The 22,261-nt window shown below is 43.4% G+C and overlaps 1 protein-coding gene across 1 annotated transcript in view; it reads left to right on the top strand.

The window, feature by feature from the left end:
- The window catches only part of SPRED2 (sprouty related EVH1 domain containing 2), a 35,595-nt gene extending 14,207 nt beyond the window's left edge, over positions 1 to 21,388 (top strand). Inside the window, exons 6-7 of the mRNA XM_027663061.1 lie at positions 17,339 to 17,488; positions 17,915 to 21,388. Coding sequence (XP_027518862.1) covers positions 17,339 to 17,488; positions 17,915 to 18,565 — 801 coding nt within the window. The 3' untranslated portion in view covers positions 18,566 to 21,388. The remainder of the gene's footprint in view (positions 1 to 17,338; positions 17,489 to 17,914) is intronic.
- The last annotated feature ends 873 nt before the right edge of the window (positions 21,389 to 22,261 follow it).

Below are 22,261 nucleotides of genomic sequence, written 5' to 3'. Positions count from 1 at the left end.
AAGCATCAAGCTGTTTGAAAATGGGTACCAGGAAGCACCAGAAGCCAAAAGGTGTTTTTGAGGGTGGTGTTTCACCAAGTGTGGGACCGGGTCAGGTTCCCTGCCGCGTTTTGACCAGATCCTCCCGACGGCTGGCACGTTGTCTGCATCTGTCCTTTTGTCAAGGCTCAGGGAGACAAACAACAGCAGGCAGGGTTAAAAGGTGACTTCCTGCACTCTGCAGCAAAACTATCATTAGCAGCTGCTTCCCAACTACCTGCCAGAAGTGATTTATAGGCTCTGGGATGGGACAGACCCGGGGGGAGGCACCGGTGGAGCCAGAGCCGTTTACCGATTTGTGCTGTTTTGCTCCCAGATTCACCGGACGAGCTGTGCTCTGCTGGGGGTGGACAGTCACTCTTGATGTGTGTGTGGCTCTTCTGTGCTCATCAGAAAGGGGATGACTGTCAAAATGTGCCTTGGGTGGGTGTGTGCCAGCTCTCACTGGGTTACACATGGGAATGCTCAGTGTTTAAGCAGTGAAAAGTAGCCTGTGGAAATAAGAAGGGATATTTTTTACTAAAATCCTACTGGCTGATGTTTAGGGACCTGGGAGTGCTCCTGAATTTCTCCACACACTCAATCTTGAGGTTGAGTGTTGATTATTAAACTCGTAGGATGCTTTTTACCGGGAGGAAGAACTTGTTGCCTTTAAGTAGGTGTTGTTTTGCATTGGAAAAGTTGGATGAATGGTGCTCCAGCGGCATCCAAATCACTCAAACTCCTGCAATCAAAGTAAAGAGCCAAAACTCTGAGAGAGTTTTCGCATTGTCTTGACCCCAGGGAGGTGACAGGTAACTCCCTGCCGTGCAGATATTTATGGGTAGGATTCCTGATGGAGAAGGAGCAAGAAGATCCTCAATAGCATTAACAAGCAGGGAAACCTCAGCAGCAGTCAGCGTATTTTTGGGGATCTGGGGGATGAGTTGTGCCCTGCATGGCAACACTCTCTGTGTGGTTTTGTGATCTCCAGAGAGCCAGAGGGACTTCACTGGTGGTGCTTCCTCTCATGGTGCTGTTAAGTCAAGCTGTTGCATCAGGGCAGATGTGTTGTTATACTCCAAAAATAAGGCTTTAGGGGCATCTTCTTCACTAATATTTCTTCTTTGTTTTCCTGAGACGAAGTCTTTCCTTTTCCTACAGCTCTTCAAAGCTCTCAACTCCTATTTATCTGGTAGATTATGGTGGAGTATGAAGTCTGCATAAGCCAGAAATAACATACTGAAGCATGGAGCAGTTTAAAACTGGAAGAAATTGATAGGGCTGTGAAATGTTTTATTTTTACCCTTCTGTTTCATTCTTTCTTTGCACATATTTTTGACTAGTGTATCATAGTCCATTTGGTCATCCTTCCACGCAAAACTTCCCTGCAACTTTCTGTAAACTCTTTCCCAGCCACAGCAGTGGATTTTTTGGGTTTGGGATTTTTTTCCCCCCTTGTGTTTTAAAGAGAAAGTACATTTGTTCTTTTTTATTTCCTAGGGTAGTTATTAAAATCTTCACAGTCCTCCCCCTCTCCCACTCATGCATGAATAAACTTAACTGCGTGCGGCAGAATTTTCAAAAGCATCTGCATGATTGAGTCATTTAATCAGTCATTTACCCATCTCTGAAAATCCCAGCCGTTGCTGCTGCACTGCTGCCTCAAGTATTTGGCCCGAGGTCCTGCTCTCCTTGAAAATGTTTCAATCTGTTCAAGCACAGCAGTCCAAAACCTCATATTTCCTAGGATGCTTTGTGACCAGCCACCCTGACTTCATCGTGCACCGATGTTTGCACCAACCAGTTTTAAAACAACCACCCTCGCTACATAGAAGCCATGACTCCAACGTGGCTGTTGGATATTGACTGACCTTATAATGTCAGTCAATTGGCTTTTATAATGTTCACTCCAGTCCTGCTCTGTGGGATGTGCATATTTTTGTGTGTGCAACTTGTGCATCATCCACTTCGTTTATTCGTCATGCAGCCCTTCCAGGCATCCAGCAAGGTACTTCCATGGGAAAGAGAAGTTTTGCCCTAGAGGTAGAGCTCCCCTTCAGGCTATGCTCTTGGGTGGCTTAGTGGAAAATAATTTTCTTGTACCAGAAGGTGGATTTATTTTTTTTGTTTCTGAGGGGGTGAATTATCTACAGTTGTGGCAGTGTGAACATTTGGTTGGTGTCAGGAGCCTTATCTCCTCCCATCACAAGTAACTTGCAGTGCCAGGATGATAACTTGGGCAGCAGTACCCTGCCCCATCCCTGTGGTGTATGCTCCCCATCTATCTTCCTGAAGCATGGGTTACATCTTTAAAAACAGGACTTTGCCAACTAATGCTTTTCCTGTGGCTCAGACCTACAGCAGACCTCTGTTCTGAAGCTCATACCTGATTGGGCAGAAAACAAAAGCATATAGAAGTAAATGTCACTGACTCGAGTTGAAAAATGCTTATTTCTTAAATGAAATCTCCATTTAGAAGTTTTAACAATATGTAGTTGTGTTTCTTTAATTTCAGATCCTCAGAAGAGCCCATAAATGTTTTCCATATGTTAGCAAATAAATTTCTCCTGTCTTGTACATTATAAATCGTCCTCTCAAGAGATGCAATCTGAGTAAGACTGGCCATCCCTTCTGTCTCCATTGGGGAAAACACTGTCATTGCAACGGGCTGAGATTGTTCTGTTTGTCTTCATCCATCCAGCCTGCATCTTCAGCCTTCTTTAATTAACATTCATTTCAGAAGTAACATTTAATACAGACTGAATATATTCTATAGTTCCTCAGCCACGGAATTTGTCATATAATTGGGTTCTTGTGTAAAATTTTTTCCTTAATCTACACTTTTACTTTCAATTACAGATAATAATCCCACATGACCACAAAGTGAAAAATGTGAATTGAGTCCAAGGAAAAAAGGTCAATGTCTTCCAGAGTCTTCAGAGTGCCTGAAATGGTCTCTTTTAGCATCCCATCTGAAAAAGCAGAGGTGTTTGTTCTGAAACCTTATGACCAGTTCAGCTGAAACACCACTTGTGTTTTTCAGATAAATCTGCAGCCTTGTGCCTGCTTTAGTGCTAAAGAAAAGACACCCACTGGCAGGAGGAACAGCAGCTCCCATGTTTATTCTGGTTTGTGACTCTAAAAAAATGACTGCAGTCTCCTTCTGGGTTAGGGCGAATGTAAGAGAGAAAACAGCAAAACTCAGCCTTACTAAGTTTGACATGTACTGTACAATCACAGCTGTTTCATGTTATCAATAATAATGTTTTTAAAAACCTAGTTTTTGTTCAAAGTGAGACCTGCAAAATTTTGGAAGTAGAGCAGGCATGATCTAGAGGCCCATGGCTGAGCCACAGAGTTGTGTTTTGAGGCGCCTACATTTGATTCATTGCTTCCCTTATTGACTCCTGGCTAAAAGCTTGCTTACCTTGGTTCCCCAACTACAAGACAGGGAAAACATTCTCCTGCTTCACTAAGGTGAAGATCTTGCTGCCACTGCTTTTCTTCTCGGACTTCCAGCAGGAGTCTTCATACTCGTGTTTTCACCACCAAATTGTGTGTTTGGAGTGATCCTGTGCCCCTTGTGCCTTTTGAATGTGGACTCCTGTGCTTGGGGATGTTTGAGTTAGGAAGTTTGTTACGTGGCATGGATGGTGCTGGTAGTCATTTTAGAGACCGGCGCAATTACCCATTCCCCACCAGAGTGGTGCACATTGGGGCAGATGTTGCCATTACAGTCCTCCTTGCATCTCTCCTGCTTTCCTAAATAAAAAAAGATTTCTCCCTCCTGCCTTTCCATGAAACCTTTTGTCTACTTTCATCTCCCATGTGGGCCTCAAGTGTGTTACAGCCTCACTATTAAAATTTATAAGATTTATGTTAGTTAGATTAGATAAACAGTAAATGTAATTTTTTCTTGCTGGCTTGGACGTTTCACATTCAGATGGTTCTTTTAAAGAACCACTGTAGCTTTTTTTCTGTAAAGTAGACATGCAGAAACCCGGTCCAAATACTTTGGAATATATTTGTAAGTTTTGTGGGATGCTGGAGCATCTCATCCCACCCCTCTGTGGAAAAAGATGTTGCCGAGAGTAGAGAAGCACTGATGTGTTTCTGTCAGAAGTTGTGCTCAGGGACTGAGGAGCCACAAGAGCCTGCAATTTCCTTTTTCTTGAGACTGTGCTAGAGTAGCAGACAGGAAAAATGCTTTTTGGAGGATGATGGGGCTGTCACCTTCAGCAAATCCACGTTGTTTGCTCTGTGAGGCTGAGCAAAGTGACAAGGGGATTGTCACAGTGACAGGACTCGATGGCCTCACTTCTGTTCTTCTTCCTGCCCAGCAGCCAGCTATGCTGTGCCTGGACAGCCAGAGGGTTCATTGCTGCTAGCCACATCCTCTGATGTCTGGATTTTGGACTCACATTGTAAACCACAGCTATTCTAATTCAGATTTTAAAAGGAAAAAAGAAAAAAAAGTACTTGCTAAGGAGAGAGAGGTTCACACACAGAAACCAGCAGGCTCAAACCCCTCCCTCAAAAAAAAAACAACCAAAAAAAAACCAAACAAACAAACAAAAAGAAAAGAAACCATAGCTGGCTTTGACCAGTGAACTCTTTTATACTCTTTTATAGCTGAGTGTCTCACGGTGCTCTGGGCATCCTTGCCCAGCACCCGAGCAGTCAGTGCAGCACCAGCTCAGCGAGCGCTCGTCGTGTCTGAACACGGCTTTCACTCCTCGCGCTTCAGCACTGGGAGCTCTGCCTTGATCTCTTCCAGCAGGCTCACTACCAAGGTAGTCCTGGAGGCTGAAGTCATTGGTTTATCTGTAGTTTGGGGTTTTTTTCCTTCTTCCCATTAATCCCTGGGTGTATTCAGCTTTTCAGTGGAATTCTTCCTGCTTGTATGCCGGGGGTCAGAAGGCAGGAGAGATGCCACTAAAACAGTGAAAAGGTCCTGAATACCCAGCTGTTTTAAGGCTAGCTGCTTTTTATCCCTTCCTTTGTTGTTTGTTTGAGGGGGTTTTGATGCCTTCAGGTTAACTTTGCCTACACAAATTCACGACGCTCAATGGCAGTGGATACTGATGTTCAAAGAGATTTTTTCAGTAGGGAAGGTCAAGTGGAAAGTTTTTTCTCTGGCTGTCAGGTTTTTCTAGTGTTATGTTTCTCCCTTTCTTTCAGGACCTCCTGTTTCTTTCCAGTGATGCTGGAAATTAACCCTTTTTTTTTGTCTTTTTACCAATACAAGCAAGGTTTACTCACTGATAATTTAATACTATTGTCACTGAAACAGAGGTATCGTCTGGGAGGGCAGCTGCTCTTTTACTTAAGTCCTTCAAAACTGCGGGGGCAGTTATTGTCTACTTCAACCTATAGGTTATCCTTGCTTTCTCATAGCCTGTCATCTGGACAGAAGGAAATATGAAAATTACTGTGGCGTTGGAGGTACACAGAACATAAAATCCATTTATTCTTGTGTATATAACAGATTCATGAGATGTAGTGTGGAGCTCAGGGGAGCTGGTAGGAGAGAGATTCATGGGGTAGCTTTGAAGCTTTATTTGCTTCCTTTAAAAGAAAGGAGGGGGAGTAGGGGTCTTGCAAAATTTATGTATTGCTTTATTGTATTTATCATGTTGGTTTTTTTGCTTTTGTGTCACTCTCTGATAGGCAAAGCATTCTTTTCTCGCTGCAGATCAGGAATAAGCAGTTCAACACGATTCCCAAATGCATTGAACTTCAGTTACTTTGGCACTGTTTCACTCTTAAGTGAATTATGAATAAGAAGAACAAAATATTAAGCAGAAAATATCTGTATTGCTATCAGGTATTCTAAGTCTTGCTGTCGTGTAATTTTTATGTAGCTAATTATAGCTGCAACTGGGATGTGTTGAGCTACCTTGCTGAGGGTAAGCAGTTTCTCTTGTCACAATATTTCCTCTCAAGACCATGTTTGTAGTGTATTTTCTGGCTCTGTACCATTCCCACATGCAAACACAGTTGGTTGTGCACTGGGATTGGGATATATCCTGCAGGAAATGGAAATTTGATCTTCTGCTGTGGTGGAAGTTTCCTTATAGCTGCATCTTGCCAGAGCTTCTGTTGTAATTTGTGCACCAGTTAGGTGTTGGTTTGCCCCAGCAGTTCAAAGGATATCTATCCTTCTTTCCTTCTTTCTCCCTCCCTTCCTTATCTTTTTAACACCCAGTTTGGCCTTTCCCTGTACTTAGATGATGATATGATGGCATGCTTTAGCGTGCCAGCTCTTTACATTTTATACTCTATTAATTATTTTTGTTACGTATAACCAAACTTGCACTCAAATATTTAAGTAACCTTCAGGTTACTGAAACCCTTGTTTTCTTGCAATATGAGGCTTTAGGATGAGAAGGGTCACCAGCAAACCTGCCTGTAAGATTTCCACATCCAAAGGTGACTTGACTGGTGCCCCTCTCTGTTCGTAGTTTCTGGCTGGTGAGTTTGTGATCAGAGTGTGTTGTAGCACCATTTCACACTTGCAATCAACCAGCTGCATGTTTGTCTCCTGAAAAAATAAATTGGCTGTGTAGTAATGTACTTAAACTATGTGATGAGTTAAAGTGTGAAGCTGTTTATGAGCGTGTTCCCTTTTAATTCATCTGGAGCTAAATGCTTTAGTGTATTTGTGTACTTAAGGCACAAATGTGTCAGAAACAAAATACAGCCAAGATGAAATTGCCATTTCTTAACATACAGTAAAACAGGGTGGGAAAGGATTTTTTTTTTGTTATTTTATTTTTTTTTACCTTTGCTTTTGTTCAGCCATGGTTCCCAGGGCATTTCTTCAGCATTATGTAAGGGGGAGGGGGACCTGATTTGAGTCAAGAAGCCTGTGAAAAGCAAGTTGTTTTCCAGCCAGCTCAGTTCCCCCACCTTGCTTTCGCAGCACAGCCATACCAGGAGTGGAGCTGGTGTGGGGGAGCAGGATTTGGGATGGCAGGAGATATTTTAGCACCGATGTGAAACCACAGCCAAGGGATTCAACTTGACTGGTGCACCTTTAGCATCAGCAGAGCAGAGAGGGGGCTCGGCTCCTCCATACCCCTTTCCCTAGCACGGCTGACCCAGTGCTGAGCCAGCCTGGGGAAGTGAACCAAAAACCAGCCCTATAAAAGAAAGCGAATACTTTTCCGGTGGTTTGGCTCCTGGAGTCAGCTCGCTGTAGGGCTGGAAAAGCAGAAGTGCTGGCTCAAGGGAAACTGTAAGAGTCGAGGGACTGAGCGGGCGGCAAAAAACCTCTTCCACCCCACTGATACTCATCGTGACACCTGAAATTCATCATGTACCCCCTGGCCCTGGATACCTCACCTTCTGCAAGACCCGGTGGTACAAGTAAGATGGTTCTTGCACTCGTGTCTGAGTCTGGCTTCAGATTTAAGGCATTTTCCTCCTTCATGTTGCTTCTGTGAAATTCATCCTTCGATCGAGACAAGAAGGAGATGACAGAATAGCTGAGGTGGTGTCAGTGTGGGTGTATTGTGGCCAAATGTGGCTTTTACCTTGAAAACATGGTATGACTATAGTTTTCCATTAGATTCCTTCTTTGATCTGGGCTATGCAGTCAGCCTTTGAAGTTTACAATCCTTTCTTTCACCTGTGGGGTGCTTGACAGAAAGACAGAGAATGACCTTTTCCATTATTTTAATATTCAACCTGAGGAAGTGACTTTCAGCAAACAGCTGGCTGCTGTGTTGGAACAAAACTCCTTGTCCCAGGGCGCTCTGAGGAGGAGGCACCAGCTGGATTTGGGGTGTCTTTCCTGGCCCCAGGCACTGGCTCTGAAGGTGACAGGCAGAGTGGACCCTGCACAGGGTGTAAACACTGTTGGAAGGAGACAGCTTTGGCCGGCGGGCAGAGCTGTGACTGACAACTTCCTGTGCTGCAGCAGAAGGGATTAGGGAATGGCTGCCTGGCACATAACCTGGTGGGACCAGAGAGATGCAGGTCTGGAGCAAGTGGGCAAAGCTGTGCTCAACCCCAGCCTCTGCCTAATTTAGAGGGGTTGCTGAGCTGGAGCATCCATCTTGGCAGTGATATGGAGGGAGCCGAGCTGGAACTGTGGAGCAAATGACTGTATTGCTCTTCTCTTCCTGTAATTTCCATATGCTGTTTAAACACTGGCAAATCTGATTTGAATCTGTTGTCTTGTGTAACAAGTAGAAAAGAAAAAAAAAAAAACACACAGAGTTGAGACTTCCTGGAGTGTGCACCTGAATTTTGCTTGTCTGACTGGAATTTAGTTGCATCCTTTCAAATGTTTTTTTTTTTCATTTGTTTGCAGTTTCTTTTTTTTTGTAGAATTTGGAAAGGGAAAGGACTTTGGTAAAGCTTAACAATGAAACGTGCTTTTGCATGAGGCTTCAGGATTTTCCTTTAAATTGGCAGGCTTCCTCTTCCACCCCTTTAAAGAAAGGAAAAAAAAAAACCCACAGCACAAAAAAACTCACAACCTTCTAATTGACAAAATACTACAGGTTTGTGTCCCCTCTGTCCCAGGTATGTTTTTGGTAGTAACTGAAGATGTACAACAAAACACAAGAGTCTGGGGAACTCAAAACAAACCTTTGCCCAGTACAGAAATGCATTATAAAGAACTGCATCTAAATAGCCCTGTTTCCTTCCCTCACCTGCCTAATGTGTTTTGCCAAGGGTCTGCTTGCCCTGTATCTTGTAAATATTTTATGAAAATTAAATCAGAAGTCATTATAGGAAGCAGTTCATCTGTCTCTGGCTCTGTCTGCAAAAGGAGAAGGAAAGGCAGAAGTAAATAAGTACCACTACATTTTTAAGCAGAGCCTGACATATTTGCAGTGCATGTGAAGAGGGTATTTTAAAAGTTTGCATCAGCTGTTGGATTCTATTTTGGTGATAAATACCAGCTAAAATAACATCAATGCTCATAACTGTGTGAATAAATGACCCCTAACTGACTTCCTAAAATATCATATCAGTCTGCTGTGGGAAGTTTGCATTTAACTGAGTTTTTTCCCCTCTGTTTGTAAGCTGATGTTATTATATAGGAGCAGCACTGCTGAATTTAGAGGCTGCAGTTTGGAATTTTTACATAGCAAAGACATTCATGATGGATTAGGTGCATCAGTTCTTTTAGCTTGGCTAATTTAATTTTCATTAGCATTTTTCTTTCCCTCCTAATATTATTTCCTTCCCCCTCCTTGAAAGTTTCTGTGTAGAAGAGCTGAGATTCAGTGGTGGGTTCTGTGGAGCCATCTGTTCCCAGCAGTGCAGGCTCCTGCCATCCCCCGTGTGTGTCCAGTGTTTAACACCCCCCTCTGAACTTTCCTCCTTTATTTCCTGGCATTGTTACCCATCTTGCAAAAGGCTTTTTGGCAGCATTGGATGTGCTACGCTCTCTGTTAGCACCTGAAAATTAGGAGCTCCCCCTCCAGCCTCCTCTGCCTCTGCCCTCTGTGTCACCTGGAGACCCTCCTGTGCCACCACACGGATGGTCAGCTGAGGTCAGGGAGCTGATGCAGAAATGATTTTGGGCTGGATTTCTGTGATACTCCACCCACCTATGCCCACAGAGCAGGTGATGGGACTCGTGGGAGGGAGAAGCAGTGGCCATCACCTCCCCACAGCAGTACAGACCTTGGTGGCCATTTTCATGGCCTTAGGAGAGGACATGTGGTAACATGGCTAATATTACTTTTTAGAGGAGGGAGGCTTTGCTAATCCTTGTGGAGCTGTACAAACACAAATACTGGATGCTGATCATCCCACCAATGCTGTAATCTGCACCAAGATGTCACTTCCAAGGCGTAAAGGGATTAACTTTGCCTTTTTGTGAAAAGGAAAAGCCTGCCTCTACCCCTAGATGGTTTTAAGCAATTGGTTAGTTTAAACAGTTCCCAGGTTTAGGTAAAAAGATCCTGTTGAAGCAGTGTAGTTCATCTCAGCATGGAGAAATCCAATCAGTCCACCGCATGGAGGAGTTACAGGAATGAAGAAGGAAACGTGGGAGTCCTGGTAAGGACTCTCCAGATTGATGAGGACATGGGTACAGAGCCACCCTGCTCTCACCACTGTACTGTGGGATTGCTGTGCTGCCTGGGGGAGCAGCCTTAGTCGCTGGGGCTTGTGGTTTGGGTTTTTTTCCCCTTACATCGTTCTGGTTTTCCCTTGTAAGTACCTGATGCAAAGACTTTTCCTTCCACTGAAGTGATGCTCTAGCCCAGTGGTGCAGTAAGGGCAAGGGAAGAGGGTATCATATGGGAAGGAAATGTTGTTTGGACCCACTCACAGCCTCTGGTCCTGGGCTGAGTTCGAGTAAAATGGGTGGTACTGTCTTAGCTCAGTCCTCCTCTGACTTCTGCAGACGTTTCTCTTTGTATCTGTCCAAATGCCTTCTTTTGCAGAGATGTCTGGTGCCCTGTATGTGGCAAATAGTGAAACAGGAAAATCTCACTGAGGTTTCCCCCTTACCACATCTGAGTTTGCCGTGTCATTTAACTGTGTCTGATTCTCATATATTCTTTTTACTCCTCACAGTGAGCTGTTAAGCCACATCTGTGGTCCATGCAGAACTGACTGGTGTTGCCAGAATCGGGTTTAGCAGGAGTTTAATGGAGATGATCTTGTGCACCAAATTCTTGTAAATGTTCCCTGAGTTTTGCTGACTTCAGCCAGCACAGCCACCAGCATCTTTCTGGCACTGAAAGCTGTAACCACAAAAACTTAAAATAAAAAAAAAACAAAAACCACAGCAGTAAAACCAGCTAGCTTTCTGCACTTTATATTGGTATTTTTGTAAGGGATGACTACACTACAAACATTTGAGAAATTCTAGTCCTGTTCTGGTATTAGAAAAGTCTGAATCCATGCTTATTGTAGTGGTTGTGTACAGCCAATTTGTCTTCAAACTGTACTGGAATATGATCTAACACAAAGCTTTTTCAGACTCTTTGCTAAGGAGTAGAACTAGATTCAGCTCCAGCCATCCTCAGTGGATGAGAGTGGCAAAATGTTTCAAAAATGTATAGGAGCAATTTTCTACAATACAATTTCTGTCTTCGGTGATAGGAAACAAACAGAAATTTGACAAAACATTTTCTTCCATGACTTTATCTTGCCATGACAAATTAAAAGCTTATGCTCAGGAAACAGGACACTCAAATCTTAAAAGATTTTTCATGCTGAACCTTTTTCTTAATACTTGGATAATCTAAGCTGCCCTTGAAATAGGCTGTCATGAGTATACAGGGCACAGTCAGAGATGGATGGAAAATATCAGCTGTTTCCTTTTCTAAATGTCTTGAATAGAGAGAAAAAGGTGTTTTGAGACAAAAATTAGGATTTGTGCCGTTCCACTCTCTGTGAAACTCGAAAGTGCTGTATCTCTTTAGGCTTTAAAAAATAAAAAAAGCTGGAGAGGAAAGGAAGCATTTGTTCTGGTCTGGCAAGATTAAGCTGAGGGAGTTCTGGGAGACTATATTTTATCTTAATTTCTTTGGAAAGGTGGAAGTCTCTTTGCCATGCATCTGAAATAACTCTCAGACTTCCTCTTTGTGAAGTTCCTAAACAGCGGAGGCTCTGCAGATAAGCTCCAGGCCGGCGCTGAGCTCAGAATCACTCCCTTGCTGCGTTGTTTCGCCAGCTTTATCATTTTTCCTTTCTGTATTGATAGCACAGCTGTGCCTCCCCCTCTGCCAGTGAATGGAACGGGTCAAGTGAGGAAGGTCTGGCTTGTACCCGGGTTCCCAAGGGAATGCACCTGGGCAGAGCACTCCAAGGGCTCCGGCTGCCTTTACGGGAGTTTCGGCTGGAGGAGGTCGGGCTGTGGCACAGGAGAATGCAGCTTGCTGGCTGTCATTTTTCCAGGCTCATCCTCAAGCCATGAATTGGTGCAAAGCTGTTTTTCTTGTCCTGGGAATGCTGGGGGTGCCTTCTCAGATGACCATGTGGCAATGGGCTCCTCTTTAACATGTCCAGAAGCTGCTGTGAGGAGCTTTGGCTGTTGCAGACAGGCTGGTGCCTTGCTAAAGATGAGACCTTGAGCCTCACCGAGTTTTGCCTTTCCATGCTGTGTGTCAGCACTCCCCCTTGGATCTGTGTGATGTGGTGGGTGGGCTTGCATGTCAGGGGGAGGTGAGCAAAGTGGAGCGTGGCAGTAGAGAGCAGGTTGGTTTGCAGAGGGCTTGTGCTTTGCAAAGGCCAAGCTGGCGCGTGGGTTTTTGATTCCTTTAGAACTATTACTTGCAAAACTAATTGTTCAACATCATGATAGTTCTGTTCCCCCCTTGCCTCATGTAACCATTAAAATCCTAGAGAGAATAAAAAAACCCCATGTTGTCTTGCTTGACCCACAATTATTTTTGACAGCAAACTTGTGAATCCTTTAACTGGATGAGAGCACTTCTGGAAGTTTTAAGGGACAGAGCTCCATAATTTCCCTTTGGCAACCGATTTCTGACAAGCTGCCACGGATTGTATTGCTTCGTAATTCTGAGAGGACTCTTTCTTTTTCGTAGTCCCCCTTGGGTATTGCATCACATGGGATGAACCTATTCTGTGAAGCCATTAGAGGCAAGTTGATCAGTCCAGTTCAGGAGCAGGAGAAGGCTTCTTTTTATCAAAGTTTTCTGATAGATGCTTATCTATGCCTATTACTTGGGTATCTGATTAGCTTTCTTGTGTAACAAATCCATTTCAATGAGAAGTAAACTGCAGTAAATGATTAACATAATCTTCTTTACTAATGACTAGGGCTTTTTAATTTAATGAGTCACTTCTAGAAGTCTGAGGGGGAAACAAGGACACAGTTTTTCCTTTTTTTAAATTACCACAGTGCCATCATTTGCCTGCAGAAGCACGGTGTTGTTTCTTACAGCAGCCATACCACACATATGGTACGTCTGCTCGCTCAGATATGTAGAGCTCCCTTGCAACAGGAAATGTGTTGCACAGGTTTTATAAAATGACTCTGATGGTCATGATTAACGATTTTGTTATCCAGGCAGTGAAACCACAAGACTTTGGGGCAGCCATAGCAATCACAAAGCTCTGGTACGTGCAGCACAAATGTCTCATAATTGAGCATTTGAGGGCATGTTGAAACAGAGTTTCTTATCAGACTCCCTGTTCCAACTTTAGTTTTGGGTTCATTTCTCTTATGTGACTACTGGGCATGTTTTCAATAGCTTTCCCTCAAAACCAAATGCTGGAGCTGGATTGGTTTCAACAGGTTTTAGAAGAAGACTGTTTCTCTGACAGGCCAGTGGCTCAATGGTTTGGGACCTGATTTCCTGTCGGTGAAATAGCTTGGCTCCAGACAGCATGTCCTTTCTAGGTGTATTCCTGTAGGCGAGTGTGTTGTAGTTGGATGACCTGCAGCAAAGCTCTCATGTTTCCACCCTTGACCATCCTCCCCAAAAGTTTCCCTGCTATGCTGGTGGTAGAAAATCCCAGCCAAGACCCAGTCTTGTCATGAGGACAGGAATTGTTCACTGCTTCCCTCACTAACAAACTCTTGCCATCATTTGTTCATAGTGACACTTGGCTGAAGATGAGTGTGCCTTTTCTTTGAGAACATGCCTGACTTTTTCTGGTCACCAAGTCCAGTTTTGGTCCCAGTGGAGTGGTACTGAGAGAACAGTACACTTTTGAAGGCCTGAGGCATCATCATGTCTCTGATCCTTGGATACTTATTTTCTTCTGAGGGTTTCCCTATGGCTTCTTGAACCACATTTTAACTGTGGGCGCCATCAGAGGTACCTCCTTCTGCCTGAACCTTATCTGAGCCACTTCCAGTGAATGCCTCAGAATCTTCCCTTCTGAAGGATACTAATCTCTTCCTGCTCCCATTTCCATGGGACTCACAGTCCAGTAGACTTCTCTTCCCATCTTCTCCCCCATGATCTCTTTCCCAGGCTGGAGGGACTCAGGGTATTTAGTTAGCTGTTGTTGAGAAACCATCCCATATCCTCTATTGTCCTGGCCATGCTTCTGTCACATTATCATGGTGGAAATAACCTCTACTGACGCAGGGTGGAGGGGAACCAGGACTGCAGACAGATTGGGGAAGCACAGCAGATAGATACAATGCCTTGATGATTGTTGCTTCTGCTTTTTTTTTTTTTTTTTAATGTGTCACAGAGGTGCCTGTTTTAATTCCAAACCTCTTTCCTGAGCAGCAATAACTGGCTCAGAGTGCATCACTGCACATGTCAGAATCAAGGTGTCTACATCACATTGCACTTCGGGGGTTTTTTTTTAACATCCAGTCTCTCAGCATTATGAGATTCTTAAGCAAGTTTTCAGGGTCAGCTTTCATTCTGAATAACTTAAGTTTCATCAGAAAATTGTGTCATCTTGTTCACCTCTCTCAGGTCATTGATGAGTATTCTCACCAGCACGGGTGAGGAGCCTGTGGGGTTCAGTGGTGACCTTCTGCTTGGGAGGTGGGTATTTTCTACCTTTTTTTCTTTTTCCTCAATCTTCAAACCATTCATATGTGTCAAGACCTCTCTTCTCTATGGAAGTTTGAAGCTTCCATGAGAGACCCTGTTGGAAAGTAACAGTGCTTATCCCAGCTGATGGTCAGCAAGATAACTCTGCGTTTGTTAACCATCTTCTACCTTTAATGTCGTTAACCAGGAGTCAGCATTGAACTTTGTTATGGACCAGTGAGCAGAGCCCTGGTCTTGGATAGCTTGATTTCCCCTTTCTGGGCTCTTAAGAGTAAGTATTTGTGTTGGCAAACTGCCCCTCTAATCTGAGGACATTGAATGTGGAAATGCAGCAATTTTTAATAAGGTGAAAGCGGAGAGCAGAGCCACGGCCTCTGTGGTGTGCTGCAAACAGGTTTTGTAGCCGTGTCAACACATGTGGAGGAGAGGCTCAGTTGCCCTGACGGGTCTAAAGGAGGAGAAGGTGTGGAGGAAAGCAAAGGTAGATACGAATCGGGCAAGATAAAAATCACTACAACCTCCTTTCCAGTTGCCCGTTGCAGAAATGCTGCCTTCCCCGAGAGGCAGCGAATAGCGCTGCTCGGAGGGCTGGTTATAGCTCCCAGCTGCCCTGCTGAGATTATCTAGGAGTTATATCCAGTTTGGGTGGGATTTTTATTTTCATGTAGGACAGCGAGGGAGTTGCAGGGCAGTATGTGCAACCACCTCCAGTTGGGTAATTTTCCCAGGCTTCGTTGTTCCACCCATGAGCACCCATGATGTTTTCAGAGCAAATCCACAAAAGGCTTGTCCCAGCAGGGCTCAGTCATGGATCCAGTGAAGGTGAAGGATTCTACTGGCTGCCACGACACAGTTTTAAGACCTGCCTCCTTTTTGGTTCATGTCAGTCAAAATTTAACTTTGAGAGCAAGCTGAGGCTGCCCAGACTATGGAGTGTGCACCATGTACAGCTCTGAAAAAAAAAGGTACTCGTATGAGTACCAACATGGTTGTTGTAACTAAATCCTAACTCTCCTCGGGTTTTTCAAACAGGTTGTAAGCTTAATTCTATCATGAAGTATTTGTAAAAGCTGCTTGTTTTCTTTTGAAATGTCCCCAAAATGTGCTGTTTATTGTAGGATCTGAATTTACAGGTGCAAGACTTGGCTTTGAAGGGTTTAAACCTCAGATTTGAAGTGCCTTTGTATAATAAGTTATGAAGACTGGGCTGATAAAACCACTTTTTTAGAAGAGCCTGAATATTGGTGCAGTTCCATTTTAGAGGTGTTAACTGTGTTAAGAGTTGATCTGCTTGTACATACTTGTTTAAAAAAAAAGGCAAAAAAACAACCAAAGCAAACACATGCCTTGAAAGTCTGTTCCTAGTGGGTGGCTCAGCCATTCAAAACTCATCCTGCTTGTTGTACCTCTCAGATAACCCTGACTGGCTTTACATCACACTGCAAACATCTGGGTATTTGCTTTCAACAAAGTTGGGAGTTCAGTGCTTTTTAAGTGCTATACCAGTAAAAGAGAACCAACATCTATTTTTGTGTTGTGACACTTCAAGGTATTCTCATCTTTGGACAGAGTCTTGCAGAGCATTGTTTTATTTAACAAATACCCACAATGAGGGTGCTTGTATTCTTGGAGTAAAAGATGTGTCTAGGACGATTCATTGGAAAACAGTGTTTAGAGAGTGCATTCTTGACAAGAAGGTTTTTCAGGTAAAACCAGTCTTCTACTACTGATACAATTCTCTGCTCTCAAGGTTGTGTCTCTAGCTAACTGTGGAGGCAAATGGAAACCTTTCTCTTGGACTCGTAGCTGCAGCACATCTTGTTAGTTGAGGGGGGGATGGGGTGGAGATTTTTCTTATTTCAAAGCAGCAATGTTTTAGGCACGTTCCATGCTACAGCTGTTCTGATCGTTGTGCATGGAGGCTCTTTTTTTCCTGCTTCCGGTTTGCTGGTGCATTTCACAGCTGTCCATTGATATTCATGGTAATATGAAAAAGCCCAAAAGCTATAAATAGAATTAACAGACAAAATCCTGAATTTCTAGATATCGTATGGCAACTATACTAACCTAGGAAGGGCCATGGAGAGATGATGGCTAAAACTGTTATCCCACTGTGTATTTCTGCAGGAGGAAAAATACATATGTTAAGAAGCTGCAGGTATTGGCAACAGCATGTTATTGTGTGATATTTCACCCTTTCATGATCATTGTTGCATAATGATGTAACTAATTAACCTAAAGAAAGTGCTCACCGTGAGCCAGGAACGTATAAAAACTCAACCAACGTTCATTGCACGTTAGAGAGCAGTGACAAAATGAGAGGGAAAATAAACCCTGAACTTTTTAAAGGAAAGCTGGTTTTTTCAAGTAGCCTGTGATGAACTGGAATTTGGTGAGTGTTTGGAGAACGTGTAAAGGTTAACAAAATTGCCAGTGTTTTTGTAGCCTTGGTAGATGCTCTGTCTGAGCCCGTAGGACTTAACACGATTGCATCATTTGATGGAGTTTAACTTTCCTCCTCAGAGGGAGCTTCTGGTGACGACTCATCGTCCTGCCATGCCCAGGATAACAAATAACATGCCAAGCAAATACAAGTGGTGTTGGTGAATATGTCACGGGCAGGCTATCGCATATTATTTTTCCATGTGTGTGGCGACAGCTTTTATGGCCTGGCAACAGATCTGCCTCTTTCAAGTATTTTATGTGAAACTTTATGAAGCCTCCAGCCATCAGGTGTTGCCAATATTGCAGGTGTGCACAAAGTCAGTGAGTGGCAAAACATCTCCTAATACCATGTGTGGTAACAGCTGAATGTGTGACCATTTCCCCCCTCCCCTTTCCATTTAAAACAGAATGCTACAGATAGCTCCTCCAACTCCTCTCAGAAAAGGGAACAGCCTGTGCGAACTCTGGCTTCTCCTGCATCCTGCGAACATCGAAGAATTTGCACTCGTGGACACCTTCACGACCATTATAGCTCTGACCACTACCATCTAGAACAAGTAAGGTTTTTTCCCAGTGTTTCTACCTCAAGGTCTGTGTCTCTACCAGAGCTAAGACTGCTGGTTTTCCCCCACATCCCTGAAAGACACCCCCCCGCTTCCACTCTCCCTGTTTCCCTCTCAGTTAACTTTAAATGGCTTCCAGTTATTAAAAACAAAGCAGGGGGAGAGGAGGGATTACACTGTGGTTTAATGTGTGACATTGTACCAGGTGCACACGGGCCACTGTAGGACCGTGACAGTTGTACTCACTCCTGAGCCAATGGCTGAAACTCTTGTGATGGATCACAGTGAAGGGCGTACAAAAAAGGAAAGACAAAATTGTTAAATACTGGTTCTTCACGAAGCAAGGAGACAGCTGTTGCCAGTAGCTAAGTGAGCTTATTTATCTTTTCTCTCTCTTCCTCTCCATTCCTACTTCCACAGTCAGTACCACGGTCCTACCGGCACGTCAACTTTCCAGACGATGATGAGGAGATAGTGCGCATCAATCCTCGGGAAAAGATCTGGATGACTGGATATGAGGATTATCGCCATGCCCCAGCACGAGGAAAGAACTTTGATCCTGATGACATGGACTCCTACGTACGTTTTGCCAAAAGCGAGGCCTCGAAACACGAATACACTTATCCTTACGTAGACAACTCGGACTTTGACCTGGGTGAAGATATCAAGGGTGCTGTGATAAAGACTCAACCTGTCAAATTCAAGCCCAGGCGGAAGGAAGACGGTGAGAGGTCGCGGTGCGTGTACTGCAGGGACATGTTCAACCACGAGGAGAACAAACGGGGTCAGTGCCAGGATGCTCCAGACCGCGTCAAGACTTGCATCCATCGAGTGAGCTGTATGTGGTGCGCAGACACTATGCTCTATCACTGTATGTCCGACCCAGAAGGAGACTATACGGATCCTTGCTCGTGCGACACCAGTGATGAAATGTTTTGCCTCCGGTGGATGGCCCTTATCGCCTTGTCTTTCATTGCTCCATGTATGTGCTGTTACTTGCCGCTTCGGGCTTGTTACCACTGTGGGGTCATGTGCAGGTGCTGTGGTGGAAAACACAAAGCTGCTGGATGACTACAGATGCATTCAAAGTGTTACATTTCTCCTGTAGTTCAAGGAACACGTTGGTTTTGGAGCATTGAGATCACTCATTTTGATGCAGCCACTGTGCCCGACAGCATCTGGGAACCACCAGTTTGGATCACTTTACATTGGGTCGTCTGGGGCTCACACTGCATTGATTTGCTCATCAACTGTTCTAACTAACTAACCTACAGCATAGACTTTTGTATTATTAATCTGTAATCAAAACAGACTGTCTTGTACATGTTTATATTTTTTTTTTTTTCATTTAAAATGAGTTTGAGAGAAGAACTGCTTTAAATGGTGGTGGATTGTAGAACATCTCCAGGTTGTGTCTGTCTTGCCTCCGCTTGTGTGGTACCATCAGCGTGTTAGCAAGCTTTGACATTTCTAGAAATGGGGCGGTGTAGTGGATGGAATCTCACTCGGAAGATATTTTAACTTGCCGTCAAGTTATTGTGTGTGTATAGAAGGTGTGCTAGTAACAAACTTGTACCACAACACAGTATTTCTGTCACTGGTTTTCTTTGGGTTTTTTGTTCTGTTTTCCAAAGCTAAAATAGCCATCTAAGCTGCAGTTCCTCTTTTAGAGTCCATCGTCATTTCCTTCAGCAAACATCTTAAATTATTTCTCTGTTCGCAAAGCTCTGTGAGCAGAGAGCTCACAGTCACATAACCATCGAGAATCTGGAAGTCCTCCTTACCTGTAATCATTTCAGACCACTACTTGAAAGGGAAACTTAAAATGTTACTGTTTTCTTTTTTCCCTAAATAACATTGGAAAAATAAAACTGTGTTTTCAGAGCTCTACCCAAAAAGAAAGGGAACTTCTTCATTAGCCAGCAGTGTAATGATCTGTGAATAAAACACTAAGGTTCCAGATGAGGAAAATTGTTGATATGCAAAGAATTACTAACAATGCAATGTCAAAAGCACTATTATGGCAGTTCTGGGGAAATGCTGCATTACGTGGTGGATTATATGGAAAATCGTGTTTGCTTGTTTTCTGTATACATGAGCATGAGAACATACGCGTCCACTGTAGAAACAACATTTAGCAATCTAAACAGGTATTTAAAAATCCAAAGCCAGGATCTTAACGACCACTTCCAGTTTGTGACCTGTGGTCCCATCCTCCAGATACTTACACGTCTCAACGTACTGCGCGCGCAGCCGGCGTCTCTGTGAGTCTGTATGTAGGATGAAGCATGTGAGTCTTTGCAGGAGCCAGACCAAAGCGTCTGCCTGGCTTTCCCCCTCCCCAGTTCACCACCCAGGTTTATCAAGTGGATGCATAAGGTGCATACAGCAGGATACTATTACTTTAATTTTTTTTATTTTTTTTTTTAATGTCATGTTGTCTTGTGTACAAGGCTTGTAATTAGCTTGGAAAAAGAGTATTTTTCTAATATATTACAAGGAATAGCCAAATAATTTTTATTAAAAAATAAAAAAACTGATTTAGCGCAGTGAGCTCTAACTAGCATAGTACAATCCGAATACTTTGAGGCAGCTAGGGATTGGCTTGTCAAAGCTGGCACTGCTGTTCCTGCCATAATTTCTTTCTGCAGTAAATTGCCAGTGGGCGCATGTCCTTTCCCTCCCTCTATTGCACATTGACATCAGTCTTAAAAGAGAGGAATTTTTTTTTTAATAATTAATTTGCCAAATAAGTGTAAAAGGAACGCTTGCCATTCTTTCTTGGTGGAATGTCCCGATGGTTCCTCTGAGAGTTAATCACAGCTTTCTAGTCAACCATGAATTAAGTATGCAATGTGCTTATTATACACTATAGAGTTGGGTAGGTTTAATTCATAGCAGTTACTGGGGATTTTTTCAGTTGGAGAAAAAAATTGAATGATAGTGGAAAAGGGATGGAGTGTTACACTCTGGGTGATGTGTCTGGGTTTGCTGAGTGAAATATAAATATTTTGTGCCTAATAGCAGTTGACAAATCTCTCAATGGTGTCTAGTAAACATCAAGCCAGCCTCGTAAAAAAAATAATTAATGAAACAACCTTTTCCTTTTATTTCTGTTCTCAAAAGTTGTTTCATGTAAACAAACATCTGTAAGATCTTCTCTCTATAAAGCACAACACTACAAAAAGATCTTACAGTTTTTTGTCCGGTCTTGAAGTGCCCCTATTTATTTAAATAAAGTAGACATACTCCATGCCTTTCTGTATGTCTGAAAATAAAAGTTTAAAAAAAAAGTCCCTCTTTTTTTATTTTATTTTTCCTTCCCCTCCTCCTTCCTCCCTCTTCTCTTGGGTTTTTGTAATACTTGTAGATTTTGCTGCGTGCGTTATTTGGTTTGTGATGGCAGTGGTGTAAGGGCACAAGGATAGAAATGGGTGGTTTTTTGTAAATATTTCTCCTTAATTTCCACACTGCTGCTGAACAGTGTGTAGCGTTCTCCCAGTCAGCTTTGCAATACTGACATCAATCATTTGAGAGAAATTATTCAGATTTTATTTTTGTATCTGTGGTAACAAAAACATTAACCAGTTTTTTTTTCCTGTTGTGGAAAGGTTTTGGTTTTTTGTTTGGTTTTTTTTTTCCAAGCTATTGCTCACATTAACAAATTAAAGTGCCTGAAGCCTCATCATTATGTATCTATATACTAAAAGTTAAAACCCTGTTGTATTGATTTTTATAAGCCTTTTTACCTCTGTGTAAAAAAAATATATATACAAGTGTATGATGTACATTTTAGTTCTTAACTTCTTTTTTTATTGTTTCTAATATGTATGATCAGTGTAGCTATTGCTTTAAAATGTACCATGTAAATATAAATACATCATATCAAAATGATGCCGTTTATTGTCAAAATGATGCTGTTTATTGTTATTTGGATTTCCGGGAAATGAGGGGAAAATGGAATGGGGGCATCTCTGAAGCTACCTGGGGATTTCTGAGGAAAAATATTAATTTATTTCACATTTTTAGGTAGTAAAGGCTGCTAGCCTTGGACACGGGCTGTTCTTGCCAAGACACAGTGGGGAGGACGAGGACAGGTGTTTTTCCAAGTGGTTTTTGGGTGGTTTTCAGGTGTTTCACACATTCAATGGGAGGATGTGGCCTGGTGACACCGTGCCCCAGTAGGGCCTGGCAGCAAACGGGGCTTCCTCCTGCTCTCCCTGCTCTTCTTCCCAGGTCCTCATCCCACACGCTGCTTGGGGCTGAGGTAAAAACGCTGCGGAGCTGTTTTTATTTTGTTTTGTTTCACCCAAGCAGACTGGCTCCAAGGAGGAGGGGAGAGCAGAGAAGGGTGACAGACATGGCTGCTGAGCGAGGGCCGCCTCGATTCCTGAGAGCACGCGGAGCAGGTTTGCAGCGGCTGGTAAGGAGGGATTCCTGAGGTGCCTGGCACTGCCATCCTTGCTCAGAGAGACTTAATGCGGGAGATGTCAGGAGAACAACCCAGTTAAAATGGACACCAGGAGAACAACCCAGTTAAAATGGAGACCAGGCTGCCCCCAATCAGCTGAGGAAACTGGGGGGAAACTAGTGAGTATATCCAAATTTTTATAATTATTTCCAACAGGAGTTGGTCAGGCCACCACCAACCACATCTGCCGAGCTCAGGTTTATTTTTCCATAGGTAAGTGGTAACACAGCCAAGCTGTTGCTCGTTTTTATGTGCTGCTGCTTGTTTCGCTGCTGAACAGCAGAGCTACCTGGAGC

The sequence above is a fragment of the Corapipo altera genome, unplaced genomic scaffold, assembly GCF_003945725.1.
Source record: "Corapipo altera isolate COAL_440 unplaced genomic scaffold, ASM394572v1 94, whole genome shotgun sequence".
In the NCBI taxonomy this organism is placed as follows: Eukaryota; Metazoa; Chordata; class Aves; order Passeriformes; family Pipridae; genus Corapipo; species Corapipo altera.
The sequence above is the reverse complement of the archived record's forward strand: the minus strand, read 5'-3'. Positions and strand labels throughout refer to the sequence as shown.